General features: G+C 52.6%; 1 protein-coding gene across 1 annotated transcript in view; it reads left to right on the top strand.

Moving 5' to 3' along the window:
* LOC146830421 (uncharacterized) overlaps positions 1 to 19,965 on the top strand; it is a 197,176-nt gene that overhangs the window by 143,839 nt on the left and 33,372 nt on the right. Inside the window, exon 16 of the mRNA XM_085604646.1 lies at positions 5,023 to 5,118. Coding sequence (XP_085460772.1) covers positions 5,023 to 5,118 — 96 coding nt within the window. The remainder of the gene's footprint in view (positions 1 to 5,022; positions 5,119 to 19,965) is intronic.

The raw sequence follows: 19,965 nt of genomic DNA, 5'->3' as shown, positions 1-19,965 counted from the left end.
CCTGCCTGCAGATCCTGTATGGCGCCTATTATTTCATCAGTCGTTATGTCCTTCTCGATATTTTCTCTATCTTTCTCGGACAACACCAGCAGTCTCATTTCCTCTAACAGTTCACTACAGTCTGTCTCTGTCCTGATGGGGTTGGACTCACATATCTCCTCATAATAATCTGCAAAAACCTGTGTAATGTCCTCCCCTGTAGTGTACGTGTGTCCGCTTTTGTCATGTATCTCTGCCACCCAGCTCCTCTACCTGTCTCTCTTTTCTAATCCGGTAATCATTTTATTAGCTTTATCTCCCAGGTAATATATTCGTCTCTGCGTTGCCAGCGCTGCCCATCTCGCAGCATTATTCGCCAGGTCTTGCAGTTTCTGCCGCTTGAGTTCTAAACGGTGCGCTAAATCCTGGTCAGTCCTCCCACCCTCCAGAAAGCTTGCCTCCATCTCTATTACTGTCGCCTCCAGTCTGTCCCACTGCAGTCTTTTTTCTTTGTTATTACCTCCCATGCAGGCCTGGACATGTCCCTTTTTAACTGGTTTAAATGCTTCGCACAGAGTACAGGCCGCCTCAACCTTCCCCTAGTTTTCCTGGAAGTAGAGTTGTGCCCGTTCCCTGACTTTTTGAGTATTTTCCTTATTCTTAAAGAACCGTGAATTCAGCCTGGGTGGGAGAGTGTGTGTCCGAGTCGGTCACCTCAACATTACCTCCACCGGGGAGTGGTCCGAGATACCTCGGGGACCAATTCGTACATTAGAAAACCATGCTTCCCCACCACTGTGTGTCAGTATGTGGTCTAGCCATGAGTAACTGCAATGGGCAGCTGAATAGAAGGTCTACTGGCGAGTACCCGGGTTATGCAACTGCCAGAGATCTGTTAGGCCCACAGCTTCAACAAACATAAGCAGCTCCACCCCTTACTCTCTAGTTGATAGGGTTTCCCTATCAAGCCCCAGCTCAATAGTAGAGTTCATGTCACCGCCCTGCACCAGTAGTCCAGGTGGAAGATCGACCAGCAAGGTCCCCAGACCTGTGAACACCTCGGACCGCACCACCGGCGGAATGAAACTAGAGACAATATTAATAGCCTGTCCTTCCCATTTCCCTGCAAGGGCCACTGACCTTCCATGGGGATCATGCCGGATCTTGTCTATTACCAAGGGGAGACCCGTCTTGACCAGTATTCCCACTACTCCTGATCCAGTTGTGTACCCAGCATGGGTGACCAACTTAAATCCATATCTATCTAATGCACAGTATCTATGGCCTTTGAGATGCGTTTCCTGCAGTAACACAATGCCCGGAGAGTGTCGATGTAGATATTGTAGCACTATACTACATTTAATACGGCTCCCCAGACCATTCACATTCCATGACATAATTTTTAGAGACTAGTAGCCCCTTGTTGCCCCTCTCATTGCCCCCCTGTTGCTTTCTGTCCTGTACCCTGCGGTGTTACCGTCCCGTCAGACGCCATTTCTGTGTTGAGTCTCCCATCACCTGTTTACCAAGTTGTATCAACCTACTACACTGACTTTGTAATTTTAAAGAACTAACAATAAAACAATAAGAACTTAATAAACATAGCATTCCCCAAATGGAACTAACCCCCTCCCTGCTTCCCTGCTGGTGGGTATAGCAACTCCCACCACCCCAACTGGCAGAGTGCCTGTCACCCCAAAACAAGTAACTAAAATGGGGTTGGTCGGTGCCGAGCTGCTGTAGCCCCTTCCCCGGGATGCCATCCCCTCCCCAAAACAGGACTTTTGTTTCTATTCTGTAGCAACACTAATGATTTAGAACTGTGCCGAAAGTCTCAATATTAGAAAGTTCGTATCCATACCACCTCCCCCCTCCCCCAATCATCACCCATGCCACATGACCCGGTCTTCACAGTCCATGACACAACATCTTGTCGAAGTCTCATTTTCCAGACCCTCCTTCCCTCTGAAGCCAAGCCACGCTCCTTTTCCTCTCAGTCCGATTCTTCCCTAGTCGTCCTGTGCTGTTCTTGCCATCACCCTCATTGAGAGTTTGAGCCTACATTGCGCCATCCCTCCAGCCACTCCCCGGCCTCCTCTGGGGAGCTGAAGAACCACATTTTCCCTTCGGGCTCAGCTATCAGCTTAGCTGGGAACATCATAGAGTACCTGAGTTCTTTGGCCCGCAGTTCCTTTTTCACCATTTCGAATGCACGCCACTGCCGTTGTACATTTAGTGTGAAATCGGGGAAAAATAGGATCACAGCATTTTCATGGCGCAGGTCCTTGTGTTGATGTGCCGCCTGTAGGATGGCATCTCTATCCTGAAAATTGAGAATCCTAGCAATGATTGTCCTTGGTAGAGTGCCTGGTTTGGGCCTAGGGATGGACGCCGTATGTGCGCGCTCAATAGTAAAATAGTCGGAGAGACGCTATGGTTTGAGATGGTTCAGGATCAAGTCCTCCAGAAAGAGGTCAACATTAGGTCCCTCCATGCCTTCCGGCACCCCCGCCACTCTTATATTGTTCCTGCGTGCCCACCCTTCCTGGTCCTCCAGATTAGCTGCCATGGCGTCCTGCTGTTTCGTGAGGGCCTGAACCCGTTCCTCCAAACTCTTTGTGCTGGTCTGTAGTTGGGTCACCTCTTGTTTTGTAGCAGCTACTTTATCCGACATCTTCCTTAGGTCTGCTCTCAGGAGGTTAACATCCACCGTTACGGCATCTATTTTGGGGTCGTGCGTACCCTTTAGGTCTGCAATGGCCGCCATGATCGCGCTCAATGAGGGTTCCGTCTGTTCATCTGACGTGTGACCCTGCGACGATGCAGCCTGGATCGGTACCGCATATTTGTCCATTTTGTTTGTCTGCGCCCCTGCTTGTCCTTTTGGCTTTATTCAGGTGTTTACCTCTGTATCTTGACGCCAATATGGGGGGATTGAGGGCTCCAACTCTCTGTCATGTCGTCTGTTGTAGGAACTGCAGTCCCGTTTTCTCTTTCTCTGGAGAACCCACGTCCGGGTGCAACACCTGTGGTCACCTTATTGCCCGCCCTGGTCTAGCACTCATGCGGTGTCTCACCGGCCACCACTATTCACTGCCAGTCACCACCATGGGGTGCCGACCGGCGCTGCAGGCCCCAAATGCACACCTTCATTGGGCCTTCTGGCCGATCCTGCGTCGGCCCTGGAGGGTTAAGGGCGGGAGGAGGAGCCGGGCCTTGTCCACCGCTGCGAGGCCTTCCTAGTCCCCGCTCCTTCCATCGGGTTCCTGCTATGGTGTGGCGCCTACCCGCCGGGGTGACCGCCCGTCTGTCTCGCGGCAGCATCCGGCCTCGACGAGTGGTGCAGTGTCGTCTCACCCAGTCTTCCCGGCCCGGCTCCTGAACTCCGGCTCCGCCCAATTTTCTCCTTGCCACGCAGCGGGCCCTGCTGTATCTCACAAGCCGGGGTCCCTTCCAACGCTGCCTTTGATCTAATTCCGGCACCGAATTAAAGCCCTCGGCTCTCCGATTTAGTGTGCAGGCATCTGCGTTGCTACTGGCCGGCTGGATATACAGAATGTGTGGGTTTTAGGGACCCGAGAGTTGAAGCTCTTCTAGGACGCCGCCATTACCGTCGGCTCCAAAGCCACACCCTCACTTCCCAGTAATCTTCATTCTTCCGATCCGGAGAGGTGTGGCACAGCGACCAGAGCGGCTGACTTGAGAGCTCTGGGCTCACTGTTCGATCACCAGCGGCAGCTCAGCATCATGTGACTCTGGGCAATGGCTCACTTAATCTCCTCGACGGCCCTCAGCAGCTTGAAACCCTTAGGGGTGATTAGTTCACGCTTTACAAATACCGGATTTATTTATTCATTCCCTAGCCTGGTTTAGGGCTTACATTTGCTTAGAATGTCTTGTTGATTTTCAAAAACATTTGTAGAACTCCCCTACTTAAGCCTCCGCCCTGCCCTGAGAGGTAGCCACATCTCAAATACTGGAACAAGGAAGGGAGAATCAGAGTAAAGAAGATGAACAGATAGAAATCCAACTGATGTTCCCGCCTCATTCCTTACTTCATGCCAGACTTTTCATTCAGAGAATATACCACAGCCAAATGCGAGTGGCACAGTTCCATGGACCAGCACAGTAAAACCCCTCCTCAGCTCTAGAAGAATGATTACCAATCCATTGCACTGCATACATCTGAATCAAAATGACTATTTACGCTATTAGCAGCAGAATGGGGGTCTTGTATGAAATATCGAAGTATGCTTCACCCCACACTAATGGGCTCGGACTTTGAGACCTATTATGACATCATTCACCAGGTGACCTCCGATGTCGGAAGGGACATCCCATGAATGATGTCAAAACCCCAGCTGACATCATTTCATTTGTATGATGGTGATGTTTGCTTGGGATTTGAGAATTATTTGTTTGACATCATCAAAAAAGCAACGTTCTAGAGTTCTTACTGCTGGTGATTGTTAGAGATGCAAGAATGGGCAAATAGAACAGTTTTTTTTAGCTCTGCAATAGACTGCCCCTTTAGTGTTCTTTAATTAGGTCATCCAAGAAGGACAGAAAAAACCTTACTGCCATATTAGGTCTGCTGTCAAACCGACTAAAATGCTTGTAGCGCTATACTGACCACCTCTCTCAAGTTCATTATGGATGTTGTTTCCAGTTCAGGACTTTCGTTTGATGGTCTAATTAATTTTTGGTGCTGTTGTCTTATTTTGCGTGCATTGACCTAAATAGATAGACACACCTAAAAACAATGATTTTTAAGTGCAAAGTTCAGGACTAAAGACACCATCCGTAGTGACTTGGATGGAGGTGCTTACCCTAACTATGTAAAGCTGGACATTTACATGACACCAAATGGAAGTCCAACCTGTATCTCCTGAAGGTACCCTGGCAATGCAGCCATCTGACACCTTACACAGCCTCGCCACTGTACGAAGCGTGCACCTTCTATCCAGGAATATGAGGGTGGATGTAGGTCTGAGGGTGGGGACGAAATGCAAGTGATTAACAAGATTTTCTATGTCCCCCCAGCTGTGTGTGAGCTGCCTTGTGCAAATGGAGGGCGATGCGTCGCTCCGGAAACCTGCCAGTGCCCCTCGGACTACAAGGGGGTCCAGTGCCTCACACGTAAGTAATTCACTGCTGCTTTTGAAGGGGTCTCCCATTTACATTTTAAGAAATGTGGTGAAACCTAAGACCAAACCAACCCACTCAAAAGCACATTGTTTCCCACTATTCTTATTATAATGTATTGCATTGCAATATTTGTTATCTTTGTAAGGCACTTACTGCACCTATGTGAGGTCCTTAAGCGCTTGCCTACAGATGTGGCATGCTACACCAGATAGAGTGTGTGGTTGGAAGGGTGTTGTCTTTCTTTTCGTTCCTGTATGGGAAGTGTTTCATTGGCATGTGTGATGGCCATCAAGGTCCGATTATCATGTTTTGGGACAAAGCACTTAGCAGTGTGGTGGATGACGAGGTGTGAGGGATTCGCATGCAGTTTATGGTTTTCAGGAAGCTGGCAACTTTCATTAACTCTACAGGCCCTAATATAGTATTTCGTATCATGATAGTCCATCCAGCTGGTTACCACACTGGGTTGTCCAATCGAAGGCGAGTGGAAAGAGAAACAGTGGGGAAATCTGCTGGAATGGACTTTGTTACTATGCCCCCATAACTGGTTGTCATTGTGAGATGTAAAGAAGCAGTCACAGTATGTAGCTAGCTGGGGCCTGTAGTGTTGGGCGAGATTTGAGTCCTCTGATTGGCCAGCAGTTTGTGACACATCTCTTTTGTTATTCAATGTCAGTTCAGCAAGGATGGCTGGTTTATGGGCTTTTACAGTACTGGATGATGCGCAAAACCCATAGCAGATATGTCTTATTTGAGTGTAAGAGGATTAACCAAACAAAGTCCAACCTTTAGCTATTGCAATGTTACTATCCTTCTTTCTTCAATATTAGAGAAAGCTGGTCAGTTTTCCCAAGTTTTGTATAGGAAAAACATACTGTTTTGTTCAAATAACCCTCACCCACCAAAAGGTCCCTTGGCTGCGTCGAAAATTAAATAATATTAGCAGATTAATAGAGTGTACATAATTAAAGAAGCATAATGTAGAAATGAAAATTGTAAAACCCGTAAATGTGAAGGAATTAGAAATAGGAAGCTAAAAATTAAAGGAGTATCCTCAGATTGATTTGAGGGAGAAGTGAATCAAACAGAAAGCTCCAGCCTTTCTATTCAAAATCAAATTAGATTTTTTTATATTTGTTTATGAACCAAGTAAAATGCTTCCTCGTTTTTGTATTTGTTTGATGAATGCCTGTTTCTGTATTTGTGTATAGTTTTGCAGTTCAAATCATCAACAGTGCTTATGCCAGGTCCTTGGCTTTCAGTAATGTTCCAGTGTGGGCCCCCAGATTATAATAATGATTTAGTGAGGTCCCTGGGTTCAAGTAATGATTAAGTGGGGTCCATAGCAGTCAAAAGGTTAAGAATCACTGGTTTAGATCTTTTGTTTTCCCTTTTTTCTAACAGATTTATTTTTGATGTGTGCCTTCTGTACATTTTGTTGCATTCTAATGTAACCTCTCTAATAGTAACAGGGTTGGTAAAATGTATGTTTATATATATTAACACTATTGATAGCTGTTAAAGACGTATAGTATGAAGGGCTAGGTAAAGAAGTTTATATTTATTACTAATGGCCTTACAAATCTTTCAGGACTGGGTAAATACACACTACTTCTTTGCAATGGTGTCAAAGTCTCTGTCAGAAAGCAAGGGAAACCTTTATTCCTCTTGTAGTAATACTCCATAGAAATTAGTCCCTCTGGTTTCAGTTTTTAAAGGTATTTTAAGAATACTTAAAATTAAAAAGTAGTGCTTGAGAAAGCAAGCAGAGATGCCAGCCAATCAAAAGAGAGATAAACACAAGATTGAAAAGTTGATACAGAAATAAGAAGCAGGCAAATGAGAGTGACAAGAAAGCCAACCAATGGTAAGCAATGGGCACACTCCAACCCACTCGTTATTCTTGGTAAGTGACAATATGTTTTGCAACAGGCAGCACATAAGCTGTCTAGAAGGCTAGACCTAAAAACCGCTGTTCACCTCCAAGGCAAGTTACCAATGAGCCTTCAAACAAGCAACAAAACCATATCATAATACCTTAACATTCCTTACTATTGCAGTATTTACCTGGAAGCATCACATGCGTAAAACTCGAGCGAGAGCAGCATTTCTGCTCATCCAATAATATGCCAAAGAGAAAAACCCAGGCGCAAAAACAGTTTGTGCAAAAGTCGGAAAAAATAGGGAGTGTGCACAACATGTAAATGAGAGCCGGAGAACAATGAATAGGTAAAGCATTTTTGGTTAGGTAAGCACAGACAAGGACATCCACATCCCCCAGGGCTACCAATATTTGCAGAATGATGCCTGCCAATGTTCTAAAAGAAATGAGAAAAGTAATTGAATAAATATATAAAAGATTATACAAATACCTCAGCTTTTGGCCCATGGCAGAGGCTGTCGAAAAACGAACTGGTTTGTGCAGATGTCACTGCACATGCAGTTCAGCTCTTCCCCAAGAGCAGCTGGAGAAGTGCAAGGCAGGAGACCAATGACTTGCTGGAGTCATCCAACTAAGTGCCCCTGCTGAAGAAGGCTACACCGAACCAAACCGAAACATAAACTGAAGACTCCAACAGCTGCCAGTAGAGGGCACGCTGATCGAATGAGAAGTCTCAGCTTGGCGCACCTGCTCCTCAGGCCCTGACCTTCGACCCCACGCCACAGCCCTGATCATCAGTTCCAATTAGGTAAATTTCAAGGACCATCCGTCATTTTGGTGTGATGTCTGTTGTCCGTATTCATTCCTTTTACGGACGCCTTTTGTCTGTAATTTTGGACACTAATTACAGCGTTCCCTGAGAAGCCCCAAGAGATTAAAAGTTCTCAGGGGCCAGCTCGCACTTCTCTGTTGAACTCCAGAGGCTGCAGCAGCCCCTCCCTGAGCTCTCACACACTGTGGGCAGGCCCATTGTCATTCCGACTGAGTCCGATTATCCCCCTTTAGAATGGCAATGCGCCCGCCATCTGCCTTTAGCATATCATGTGCCAGCCAATGAGATCGTAGTTAGTGATTACAGAGGAGCTTTTCCCAAATAGAGTACTGTGGGTAACTTGCCCCCTTGTGTAATTTGTCAATGTTGTACACAGAGTGAACAGGGCAGGAGCAGAGACGAGACAGAAGAGGCGACAGGAAAAGAGAGGTGATGGGGCAGGAGAGGTGACCGGGCAGGAGAAGTACCGGGCAAGAGTGGTGACGGGGCAGGAGAAGTGACGGGGCAGGAGAGGTGACGAAGCAGTAGAAGTGACGGGCAGGAGAGGTGACGGGCAGGAGAAGTGACGAAGCAGGAGAAGTGACGGGGCAGGAGCGGTGATTAGGCATGAGCAGGAGCGCTAACCGGGCGGGAGCGGTCAAAGGACAGGAGCTGTGAACGAGGCAGGAGCGGTGAATGGGGCAGGAGCAGTGACAGGGCAGGAGCAGTGACGGGGCAGGAGAGGTGAACGGGGCAGGAGCAGTGACAGGGCAGGAGCAGTGACGGGGCAGGAGAAGTGACGAAGCATGAGAAGTGACGGGGCAGGAGCGGTGATTAGGCATGAGCAGGAGCGGTAACCGGGTGGCAGCGGTGAACGGGGCAAGAGCAGTGACGGGGCAGGAGCAGTGACGGGGCAGGAGAGGTGACGGGACAGGAGAAGTGACGAAGCAGGAGAGGTGACGGGCAGGAGAAGTGACGAAGCAGGAGAAGTGACGGGGCAGGAGAAGTGACGGGGCAGGAGCGGTGATTAGGCATGAGCAGGAGCGGTAACCGGGTGGCAGCGGTGAAAGGACAGGAGCTGTGAACGGGGCAAGAGCAGTGACGGGGCAGGAGCAGTGACGGGGCAGGAGAGGTGACGGGACAGGAGAAGTGACGAAGCAGGAGAGGTGACGGGCAGGAGAAGTGACGAAGCAGGAGAAGTGACGGGGCAGGAGCGGTGATTAGGCATGAGCAGGAGCGGTAACCGGGTGGCAGCGGTGAAAGGACAGGAGCTGTGAACGGGGCAGGAGCGGTGAACAGGGCAGGAGCAGTGAACGGGACAGGAGCGGTGAACAGGGCAGGAGCAGTGAACGGGGCAGGAGAAGTGACGGGGAAGGAGAGGCGATGGGGAAGGAGAGGCGACGGGGATGGAGAGATGACCGGGCAGGAGAAGTGACCGGGCAGGAGAAGTGACGGGCAGGTGATGTGACGGGCAGGTCACGTGATGGGCAGGTCACGTGACGAGCAGGAGAGGTGACGGGGCAGGAGAGATGACGGGGCAGGAGAGGTGACGGGGCAGGAGCGGTGATTAGGCATGAGCAGGAGTGGTAACCAGGCAGGAGCGGTAAACGGACAGGAGCAGTGAACGGGGCAGGAGCAGTGAACGAGGCAGAAGTGACGGGGCAGGAGAAGTGACGGGGCAGGAGAAGTGACGGGGCAGGAGAAGTGACGGGACAGGAGAAGTGACGGGACAGGAGAAGTGACGGGGCAGGAGAAGTGACGGGGCAGGAGAGGCGACAGGGCAGGAGAGGCGACAGGGAAGTGGAGGCGACAGGGAAGGAGAGGCGACAGGGCAGAAGAAGCGACAGGGCAGGAGAAGCGACAGGGCAGGAGAAGTGACGGGGCAGGAGCAGTGACAGGGCAGGAGCAGTGACGGGGCAGGAGAGGTGAACGGGGCAGGAGCAGTGACAGGGCAGGAGCAGTGACGGGGCAGGAGAAGTGACGAAGCATGAGAAGTGACGGGGCAGGAGCGGTGATTAGGCATGAGCAGGAGCGGTAACCGGGTGGCAGCGGTGAAAGGACAGGAGCTGTGAACAGGGCAAGAGCAGTGACGGGGCAGGAGCAGTGACGGGGCAGGAGAGGTGACGGGACAGGAGAAGTGACGAAGCAGGAGAGGTGACGGGCAGGAGAAGTGACGAAGCAGGAGAAGTGACGGGGCAGGAGCGGTGATTAGGCATGAGCAGGAGCGGTAACCGGGTGGCAGCGGTGAAAGGACAGGAGCTGTGAACGGGGCAAGAGCAGTGACGGGGCAGGAGCAGTGACGGGGCAGGAGAGGTGACGGGACAGGAGAAGTGACGAAGCAGGAGAGGTGACGGGCAGGAGAAGTGACGAAGCAGGAGAAGTGACGGGGCAGGAGCGGTGATTAGGCATGAGCAGGAGCGGTAACCGGGTGGCAGCGGTGAAAGGACAGGAGCTGTGAACGGGGCAGGAGCGGTGAACAGGGCAGGAGCAGTGAACGGGACAGGAGCGGTGAACAGGGCAGGAGCAGTGAACGGGGCAGGAGAAGTGACGGGGAAGGAGAGGCGATGGGGAAGGAGAGGCGACGGGGATGGAGAGATGACCGGGCAGGAGAAGTGACCGGGCAGGAGAAGTGACGGGCAGGTGATGTGACGGGCAGGTCACGTGATGGGCAGGTCACGTGACGAGCAGGAGAGGTGACGGGGCAGGAGAGATGACGGGGCAGGAGAGGTGACGGGGCAGGAGCGGTGATTAGGCATGAGCAGGAGTGGTAACCAGGCAGGAGCGGTAAACGGACAGGAGCAGTGAACGGGGCAGGAGCAGTGAACGAGGCAGAAGTGACGGGGCAGGAGAAGTGACGGGGCAGGAGAAGTGACGGGGCAGGAGAAGTGACGGGACAGGAGAAGTGACGGGACAGGAGAAGTGACGGGGCAGGAGAAGTGACGGGGCAGGAGAGGCGACAGGGCAGGAGAGGCGACAGGGAAGTGGAGGCGACAGGGAAGGAGAGGCGACAGGGCAGAAGAAGCGACAGGCAGGAGAAGCGACAGGGCAGGAGAAGTGACGGGGCAGGAGCAGTGACAGGGCAGGAGCAGTGACGGGGCAGGAGAGGTGAACGGGGCAGGAGCAGTGACAGGGCAGGAGCAGTGACGGGGCAGGAGAAGTGACGAAGCATGAGAAGTGACGGGGCAGGAGCGGTGATTAGGCATGAGCAGGAGCGGTAACCGGGTGGCAGCGGTGAAAGGACAGGAGCTGTGAACAGGGCAAGAGCAGTGACGGGGCAGGAGCACTGACGGGGCAGGAGAGGTGACGGGACAGGAGAAGTGACGAAGCAGGAGAGGTGACGGGCAGGAGAAGTGACGAAGCAGGAGAAGTGACGGGGCAGGAGCGGTGATTAGGCATGAGCAGGAGCGGTAACCGGGTGGCAGCGGTGAAAGGACAGGAGCTGTGAACGGGGCAAGAGCAGTGACGGGGCAGGAGCAGTGACGGGGCAGGAGAGGTGACGGGACAGGAGAAGTGACGAAGCAGGAGAGGTGACGGGCAGGAGAAGTGACGAAGCAGGAGAAGTGACGGGGCAGGAGCGGTGATTAGGCATGAGCAGGAGCGGTAACCGGGTGGCAGCGGTGAAAGGACAGGAGCTGTGAACGGGGCAGGAGCGGTGAACAGGGCAGGAGCAGTGAACGGGACAGGAGCGGTGAACAGGGCAGGAGCAGTGAACGGGGCAGGAGAAGTGACGGGGAAGGAGAGGCGATGGGGAAGGAGAGGCGACGGGGATGGAGAGATGACCGGGCAGGAGAAGTGACCGGGCAGGAGAAGTGACGGGCAGGTGATGTGACGGGCAGGTCACGTGATGGGCAGGTCACGTGACGAGCAGGAGAGGTGACGGGGCAGGAGAGATGACGGGGCAGGAGAGGTGACGGGGCAGGAGCGGTGATTAGGCATGAGCAGGAGTGGTAACCAGGCAGGAGCGGTAAACGGACAGGAGCAGTGAACGGGGCAGGAGCAGTGAACGAGGCAGAAGTGACGGGGCAGGAGAAGTGACGGGGCAGGAGAAGTGACGGGGCAGGAGAAGTGACGGGGCAGGAGAAGTGACGGGGCAGGAGCAGTGAACGGGGCAGGAGCAGTGAACGGGGCAGAAATGACGGTGCAGTAGAAGTGACGGGACAGGAGAAGTGACGGGACAGGAGATGGGACAGGGCAGGAGATGGGACAGGGCAGGAGAGGCGACAGGGAAGGAGAGGTGACAGGGCAGGAGAAGTGACTGAGCAGGAGCGTTGAACGGACAGGAGAGGTGAACGGGGAAGGAGAAGTGACGGGGCAGGGGAAGTGAGGGGGCAGGGGAAGTGACGGGGCAGGGGAAGTGAGGGGGCAGGGGAAGTGACGGGGCAGGAGAAGTGACGGGGCAGGAGTTGTGACCGAGCATGAGCAGGAGTACTGACTGGACAGGAGCAGTGAACGGGCAGGAGCAGTGAACGGGCAGGATCAGTGACGGGGCAGGATCAGTGACGGGGCAGGATCAGTGACGGGGCAGGATCAGTGACGGGGCAGGATCAGTGATGGGGCAGGATCAGTGATGGGGCAGGATCAGTGACGGGGCAGGATCAGTGATGGGGCAGGATCAGTGATGGGGCAGGAGAAGTGACGGGCAGGAGAAGTGACGGGCAGGAGAAGTGACGGGCAGGAGTGGTGACGGGGCAGGAGCAGTCATAAGGCATGAGCAGGAGTGGTGAACGGGTAGGAGAAGTGAACGGGCAGGAGCCCATAACGGGCAGGCGCAGTGAGCGGGCAGGAGCAGTGAACGGGCAGGAGCAGTGATGGGGCAGGAGCAGTGAACGGGGTAGGAGAAGTGACAGGGCAGGAGAAGTGTCTTGTACTTATGTTCCTTGCCTATTTATTTATATACTATTGCATGACATCCACTGATGTGTCTGCAAAGCATACCTGTTGCCCCGAAGTTTTGTCCTGAATTTATACACTCACCATCCTGAATTTGCGCCCATGCCAGTTGGCCACCCTAGTTCCAATTCTCCTTAGGCGTGCCTCACTGTCTGCCACTGTCCTGCCTGGGGAAGGGAGCTGCAGTGAGGGTCACATGAACCTGCACAGTGCATCGACGCCCAGTACACACGAGTGTAAACATAGCGCACTGGTCCTATGGGATGCAAACTGGCCTCGCCTCCCTGTCATTGTTTGGACAGAAAGAGTCAGAACTGGAACCACAGGGGGTGCGATAAGGACCTTTGCACTATCATACACGTGCGGATTTACTTCAGGATTGGGGAGATGTCAAAACTTACTTGGCGAGTTGTTTTGACTCAAGTACTTGAGGCTGAAAGACCGAACACTGAAATGTCACCCACATGCGCAAAAAGCCGAAACAGTACAAGGAACTCTTCTGTCAAGAGCTTCTATCCCTGGTTTATCTTAAAGTGCTTACAGCAGAAGGGAATAACACCTCTGGCCGTCTTCAGGCCAGAAAATTCATATCATTCATAAAAGAGATTACAGCCAGTGGGTGGGGCAGGAGGGAGAACAACACCACGGACAGGTGGGGGTAAGCAACACAAGGAACGGCTGGAGAAAGAGCAACGTGCCATGGTTACACCGAACAGACACTTCACAAAGAAAGGATGAGTCCAATTGCACCCACCTCTACAGCTCATTTCCTGTAATAGCAGGGTATCACTAATAGGAAGACTCTTCCCCAGAGAAATAAACTTAAGGTGTAAAAATAAAATACTTTTTCCCTAGTCACGCTAAAAATGAAAATGTTAAAAAAGACCAGCTGTGAAACCATGAAATAACTTTAGGACTTTGAAAAACACCCGCCATGAGAAAGCTTGAATTTTTTCTTCATTTCCTATTTCACGCCGCTAGTTTTCCTCCCTTACCAGTCTCTGCAGATTCCCAAACAAAAAGCATTGTGGGTATATCACATTCCATCGAAGAATTTTCTCCATGGAGGACCCTGTAATTCCCACGCTTCTTGGCGTCTTTCATTCATAATATAGTAAATGATTAGACTATGTCTGCAGCATGAGTGGACCGACCCTGACCTGTAATTAGACTATGTCTGCAGCGAATGTATGATGGAACAACGCATTCCATGGTAACGCATGCACTTTCAACACGATTGCCATTACCACACACAACCTTTACCACGCGTATTTTAACAACGATTATGCCTTTACAACAAATTTAGTTGTAAAAGCATGAATGTTAAAGGCATATGTGTGGTAAACGTTTTCCTTCAAAATGTAAATCCACCACCCTAGATCCCTGCCCTTTAAAAAAAAAAAACGCTCCACCCTAAGCCCTAAAACCAGACCCCTGGCCTGGCACAACCCTCTGGCCCCCAGCCCTAAAAGAAAAACCTGTTCCCAGCCCTGAGCCCTAAAACTGGACCCTGGCGCAACTCCGACACCCCACACCCAGGAGGGGAGATTGCACAGGGTCCCCCTTACCTCCGTGGGGACGAGGCAGTCGCGCAAGAACCACACTCCATGCTGTTACTTGAAGCGTAAAAGGCCATTTTATTAGGACAAGGTTGCAATCATTTAGACTTTATTAAAACAGTACATAAATGCAATAAATATACTTTTCCCATCCCATACCGACTCATTCTTCATTCATCCTTCTCAAAACCATCTCACCTGTTTGACTCTTCCCCATTCACTTGGTGACCTCCTTCTTCTCCCCATTCTCACCTTCACTTGCCCTCCAAGCATCCTCTGTTGAATTTCCTTCATTGCCTTCATGCCCCGCTATCAGTCACCCGTGTACCGTTCTCCCCCCTGAGGGGTGGATCTGCCCGTATGTGACTCACCACCCCTCCAAAGTAACGTAACCTCACTGCTCTGCTACCTGCCCTAAACTGGCACGCTCAGACCCAAACAACCACCCAAAGCCCTCTGCTTAAGACCTGTAGGCTGGGTGGGTGGACAAACTTTCTTCTACCCCCCGGTGGTGCTTAGGTGTCAGGAAGAGGCTGGATCTTCCTCTCCTGAAACCCTATATACCCACCCAGCTCCCGCCCCTTCCTTAACCCCTCTAATCCCACCCCCACCTTGTCCTTCCAGCCGTTGCGCGAATACCCCGGGGGAAGACTGGTCTGCGACCTTTACTTCCCCCGGGAGCCGCATTGTTCAAGCTGATGTGCAGGTTGTTTTGTTTTTCTTTCTTTCTAAAGCAGAAGCAGAAAGGCTTTCTTCTGCTTCTAAACAACGCTGATTGCCACGCATATTCCCATAGCACCTGTACCATGCATGTGGTAAAGGCTATGCATGCTAACGGTACACACTTTGAAACAACCGTGTGGTAAAGGCCATGCGTGGGAACAGGTGCGCTTTAATAACTGATACCCGTCTGGAGCATGAGCAGACCCAGGTATGTAATTAGACAATGTCTGCAGCATGAGTAGATCCTGCCATGTAATTCGAGTATGTCTGCAGCATACATAGACCTTGGCATGTAATTAAACTGTATCCGCAGCATGAGTAAATGTGGGTATGTAATTAAACTAAGACTGCAGCATGAGAATGCCCGGGTATGTTTTTAGACTATGTCTGCAGGATGAGAAAGCCCGGGAATGTTATTAGACTACATCTGCGGCATGAGAATACCTGGGTATGTTATTAGACTATGTCTGCAGCATGACAATGCCCGGGTATGTTATTAGTCTATGTCTGCTGCATGAGAATGACCGGGTATGTTATTAGACTATGTCTGCTGCATTAGAATGACCAGGTATGTTATTAGTCTATGTCTGCAGCATGAGAATGCCCAGGTATGTTATTAGTCTATGTCTGCTGCATGAGAATGACCGGGTATGTTATTAACTATGTCTGCTGCATGAGAATGACCAGGTATGTTATTCGACTATGTCTGCTGCATTAGAATGACCAGGTATGTTATTAGTCTATGTCTGCAGCATGAGAATGCCCAGGTATGTTATTAGTCTATGTCTGCTGCATGAGAATGACCGGGTATGTTATTAACTATGTCTGCTGCATGAGAATGACCAGGTATGTTATTCGACTATGTCTGCTGCATGAGAATGCCCAGGTATGTTATTAGTCTATGTCTGCTGCATGAGAATGACCGGGTATGTTATTAACTATGTCTGCTGCATGAGAATGACCAGGTATGTTATTCGACTATGTCTGCAGCATGAGAATGCCCAGGTATGTTATTAGTCTATGTCTGCAGCATGAGAATGACCGGGTATGTTATTAGTCTATGTCTGCTGCATGAGAATGACCGGGTATGTTATTAGACTATGTCTGCTGCATGAGAATGACCGGGTATGTTATTAGACTATGTCTGCTGCATGAGAATGACCGGGTATGTTATTAGTCTATGTCTGCTGCATGAGAATGACCAGGTATGTTATTAGTCTATGTCTGCGGCATGAGAATGACCGGGTATGTTATTAGTCTATGTCTGCTGCATGAGAATGACCGGGTATGTTATTAGACTATGTCTGCTGCATGAGAATGACCGGGTATGTTATTAGACTACATCTGCAGAATGAGACTGCCTGGGTACGTTATTAGTCTATGTCTGCAGCATGAGAATGCCCAGGTATGTTATTAGTCTATGTCTGCAGCATGAGACTGCCCGGGTATGTTATTCGACTATGTCTGCAGCATGAGGATACCCGGGTATGTTTTTTGACTATGTCTGCAGCATGACAATGCCTGGGTATGTTATTAGACTATGTCTCCAGCATGACAATGTATGTATGGGTATGTTATTACCCCCAGGTCCCTTATGTCCTCGTCCCATTCAATACAAAGTGGAGATAACCATCTCCTGACAGAAAAAAACAAGAGGAATGCTGGGACACTAATACTGCCCCTCCCACCGGGAGTACATAAGCAGTACTTACCCAGCATCCCACCTGTTCTTTTTTCTGTCTGTCGACAGACTGGACTTGACTGTGCTGGTGCTGCTCCTGCTGGGCTGGAGTGGCGGTGCTTCTCTTCTTCCCCCGCCCGGCTGCCTGGCTGTGCGGCAGCGGGTTTTCCTGGGCTGTCTCCTGGCCTTCCAGGCTTGCTGGGAGTCAGTCGCTGTTGGAGCCGGTGTCCTGCTTGCTCTGCGTGGCCTCCCGGCCGTTTGCGTCTGGGGCTGGAGTTCCCGGTTTCTCCCGGGTCACGGGCTCGTCTTTCCGAGCTTAGCCGGGTGTGACATGCCGCGCTTGATTTACTCCTGCCGGTCTCCTGGTGTGATGGCGATTGGAGTGGGGGCCTTGTTCCTGGGGTTGGCCCCCACTCCGGGTGAGTGCCGCTTGCCGGTTTCCTTTCTTCCCTGTTTCTGCCTGTTTCTTTCCTCCCTGTGCGATGCTTTGTGGTGCTTCGGTGCTGCTGGAGTGTTTGGCTGTGGGGCTTTTGGCTCCCAGGGCCTACTGGGACGTGCTGCTGCCTGTGATGTGCTTCCCTGCGAGTATGTGTGATCTTGTGCAGAAGCAGTGTTCAAGGACTCCAGGCTCTGCTGCTGGTGTCCAGGACCCGTGAAGCTAGCTCTCGGCACCTGCCCATAGCTAACACCCTCTTCCGGCTTTGAGAAAGTGAATCAGTAACGGAAACTGAGGGATGGCGGGTCCAGTGGTGGACTAGTCTCGGAGTGAGATATTCTGACTGCGGCCTGCCCGGATCAGGGCGGATCTGCGTGCTTCGGCACCGTGGGGCTTCCTTCCGTCTACTTTTATGGCATGTCTGTACGCTGGCAGTGGGGGCCTTGTTGTCTGGTGGCCCCCGCTTCCGCTTGGCGGCTTCCCCGGCCTATGGTGGCCGTTGCTGCCTCTTTCCAAATGGTGCTTGGTTGTGCTGCGAAGGGCTGGGGCGTCTGTCTTTGGTGCTGGGGTGCTCGGTACATGTCTCGGGTGCCTCGGTGTGGTGGCTCGCAGTTGGTACTCTCCCGAGCGTGTCCTCTTGGAGTGTTCCTTGGGGTTCCTGTACCCCGTCCACCGGGCCCTGATGGTGCGTGCAGTTGGGTGCTGTTCCCGCCTGCTGTGGGGCTTTGCCCCTTTGGAGTGCAGGCTCTGGTGCATTCATTCGCTCTATTTCAACGGCGTCGGGTTGCTCTGGTTTTGGTGCTCTGTGGCTGAGCGGGGTGCCCCGCTTTCTCTGCTGTTGGGGTCCTGCTCCGCTGTCCAGTCCTCCCTTGTTTTCGGAGGGGGGGGGGTTGGTGTTGCGGTCTCGTGGCATGGATTTGTCGCAATAGGCTCTCTCGCCTTGTAGGTGCTTCCTTTTGGGGTGCTCCGGGGGCTGTGCAGGGGTCCTGGTGTTGTGGGCTCTGCTGCTCCCTTTGGCGGCTGTGGCTCGTGGGGGTGCCGGTTTTGTCCCGGGGCCTCATGCCTGCTTGCTTGCATTCTGCCCCCTGCTGCTTGCTCTGCGGGTCGGGGTCACCTCTCGCATCCTAGGATGCGGCCTGTTGGGGTGCACTTCTGGTCCTCCCTGCTCCGGGCTCCTCCGCGGCTCCCTGCCCCGGCTGGTGGTGGGTCGATGTTCCTGCTCCTTTGACGGCTGCGGGGGTGGTCCTGTTGGCTCCCCTGAGTTCCTGTTGGCCTGCTGGGGTCTGCCCCGCTTTTCTTTGCTGCCCATGTGCATCCCTACTTCTCGGGGTGTCGTGGGTGCAGGTGTTGTGGCCCTGGCCTTGGGTGTGCTGGCTCCGTCTGTCTGCCCGCCCTTTCTCGGGGGGCCTTGCCTCCGCTGCGGGCAGCCTGTTTGGTTGTGGCTTCTGCTCTGCTTGGGTGTACTGGGTGTTCACCTTCGCTTCCTGGCTTCTGCGTGGTTGGTCGGGGTTGGTGCACGGGGGCTCCTGGTTCCTGGCTTTGGTCCTCCCGTCCCTTGGGCTACGCCTGGTTCAACTTGGGGATTCCTGGTGTTGTGCCCGGTGCTCTCGATGGCGCTCTATCCCTCTGCCTGCAGGTCCGGTTTGCGTTTTTGTTTTTCCGGATTCCGTCCCGTTGTGTGGGTTGGCCTCTCTGTGTTCCAGGGTTGCTCGTGCTGCCTCCTGTGCGGCTGTTCTGTTCTCCTTTGCTCCGGCCTGGGGCTTCGGGTGTTTATCCCGGGGCCTTCTGTGTGCTTGAGTTGCTTCGGGGGTTTGGCTGGTTGGTGCTGTCTCCGGCTGCTTGCCTCTTCCTTGCTGGGTGCTTCTGTCTATGGTTGCTCCTACCCTGGCGCTCCCTGTGCTTGCCCTTGGCTTGCTTCGGTGGTCCTGGCCGCCGCTCCTGGTTCTGCCGATGTTTCTGCTCTCGTCTGGTCTCTGGGGTTCCGCTTGGTCAGGCCTGGTTTGTTTCTGGTTGGGGCCGCCTGGTGTGGGCTTCTCAGGCTGGTGTGGTTGGGGGCCTGCTCTTCCTTTCCTTTGCGTCCCACCCCGGGGTGTGTTTCTGGTGGCGGTTCGCCTTTGGTCCCTGGGGTTTGTGCTGCTGCTGTTTGGGCCTGGCTGTCTTTCGCTGCTGCCGTGTCCTTGGCGTGGCGCCTGTTTCCTCTCTTCTGTTCTGCGGTTCTCCCGGTTGGGGGTCCGTCTGGGCGTGTTTGCTCCCTGGGGGGGTCCTGGTCTCATCTGGTTCCCGTCATGGGTGCCTGGCTGGGTGTCTGCTGAGACTTTCCCACTGCGAGTTTTGAGCGCCTGTTGGTCGCCTTTTTCGGCTCTGCGTCCTTGCCTGTGCTCTCTTTGTGTGTCCTGGTGGGGCGCTCTGCGGGTTTGTGGCTGTGTCCTGGTGCGTCCTTCTGGGCCTGCTCCTGCCGGTGGTTCTCTTCCCGGGCTTGGTTCCCCTGTGGTTGGGTGTCCGTTTTCTGCCTGGTCCTGGGGTTTCCGCTGGGTGCTCTTAGGCTTCGGGTTTTCCCCTTTGCCCCGGTGCTCCTTCTTCGTTGCTTCCTCCTGGGTTGCGGTTCCCCTGTTCGGGCCTGTGTGGGGTCCTGGTGTTTGGTGCCTCTGGGTTGGCGTGTCCTGGGTTGCCACCTATTACTCCGGGTCTGCCGGCTTCCTGCTGGTTCGGGTTGGCCTCGGGCTGTGCCTCCTTGGCTTGCTGGCTGAGCAGTCGCTTTTCGTCTGGCTTTGGGGTGTGTTTTGCTGGGCGTTCCTGGTTCTGGTGTCCTGGCTCGCTCCTGTCTTCCCTTGCTTCCCCAGGCTCTGTTCCCTGTGT

The sequence above is a fragment of the Triturus cristatus genome, chromosome 5_1, assembly GCF_964204655.1.
Source record: "Triturus cristatus chromosome 5_1, aTriCri1.1, whole genome shotgun sequence".
Taxonomy (NCBI): domain Eukaryota; kingdom Metazoa; phylum Chordata; class Amphibia; order Caudata; family Salamandridae; genus Triturus; species Triturus cristatus.
Note: the sequence above shows the minus strand (reverse complement) of the source record. Positions and strands in the feature narration are given on the sequence as shown.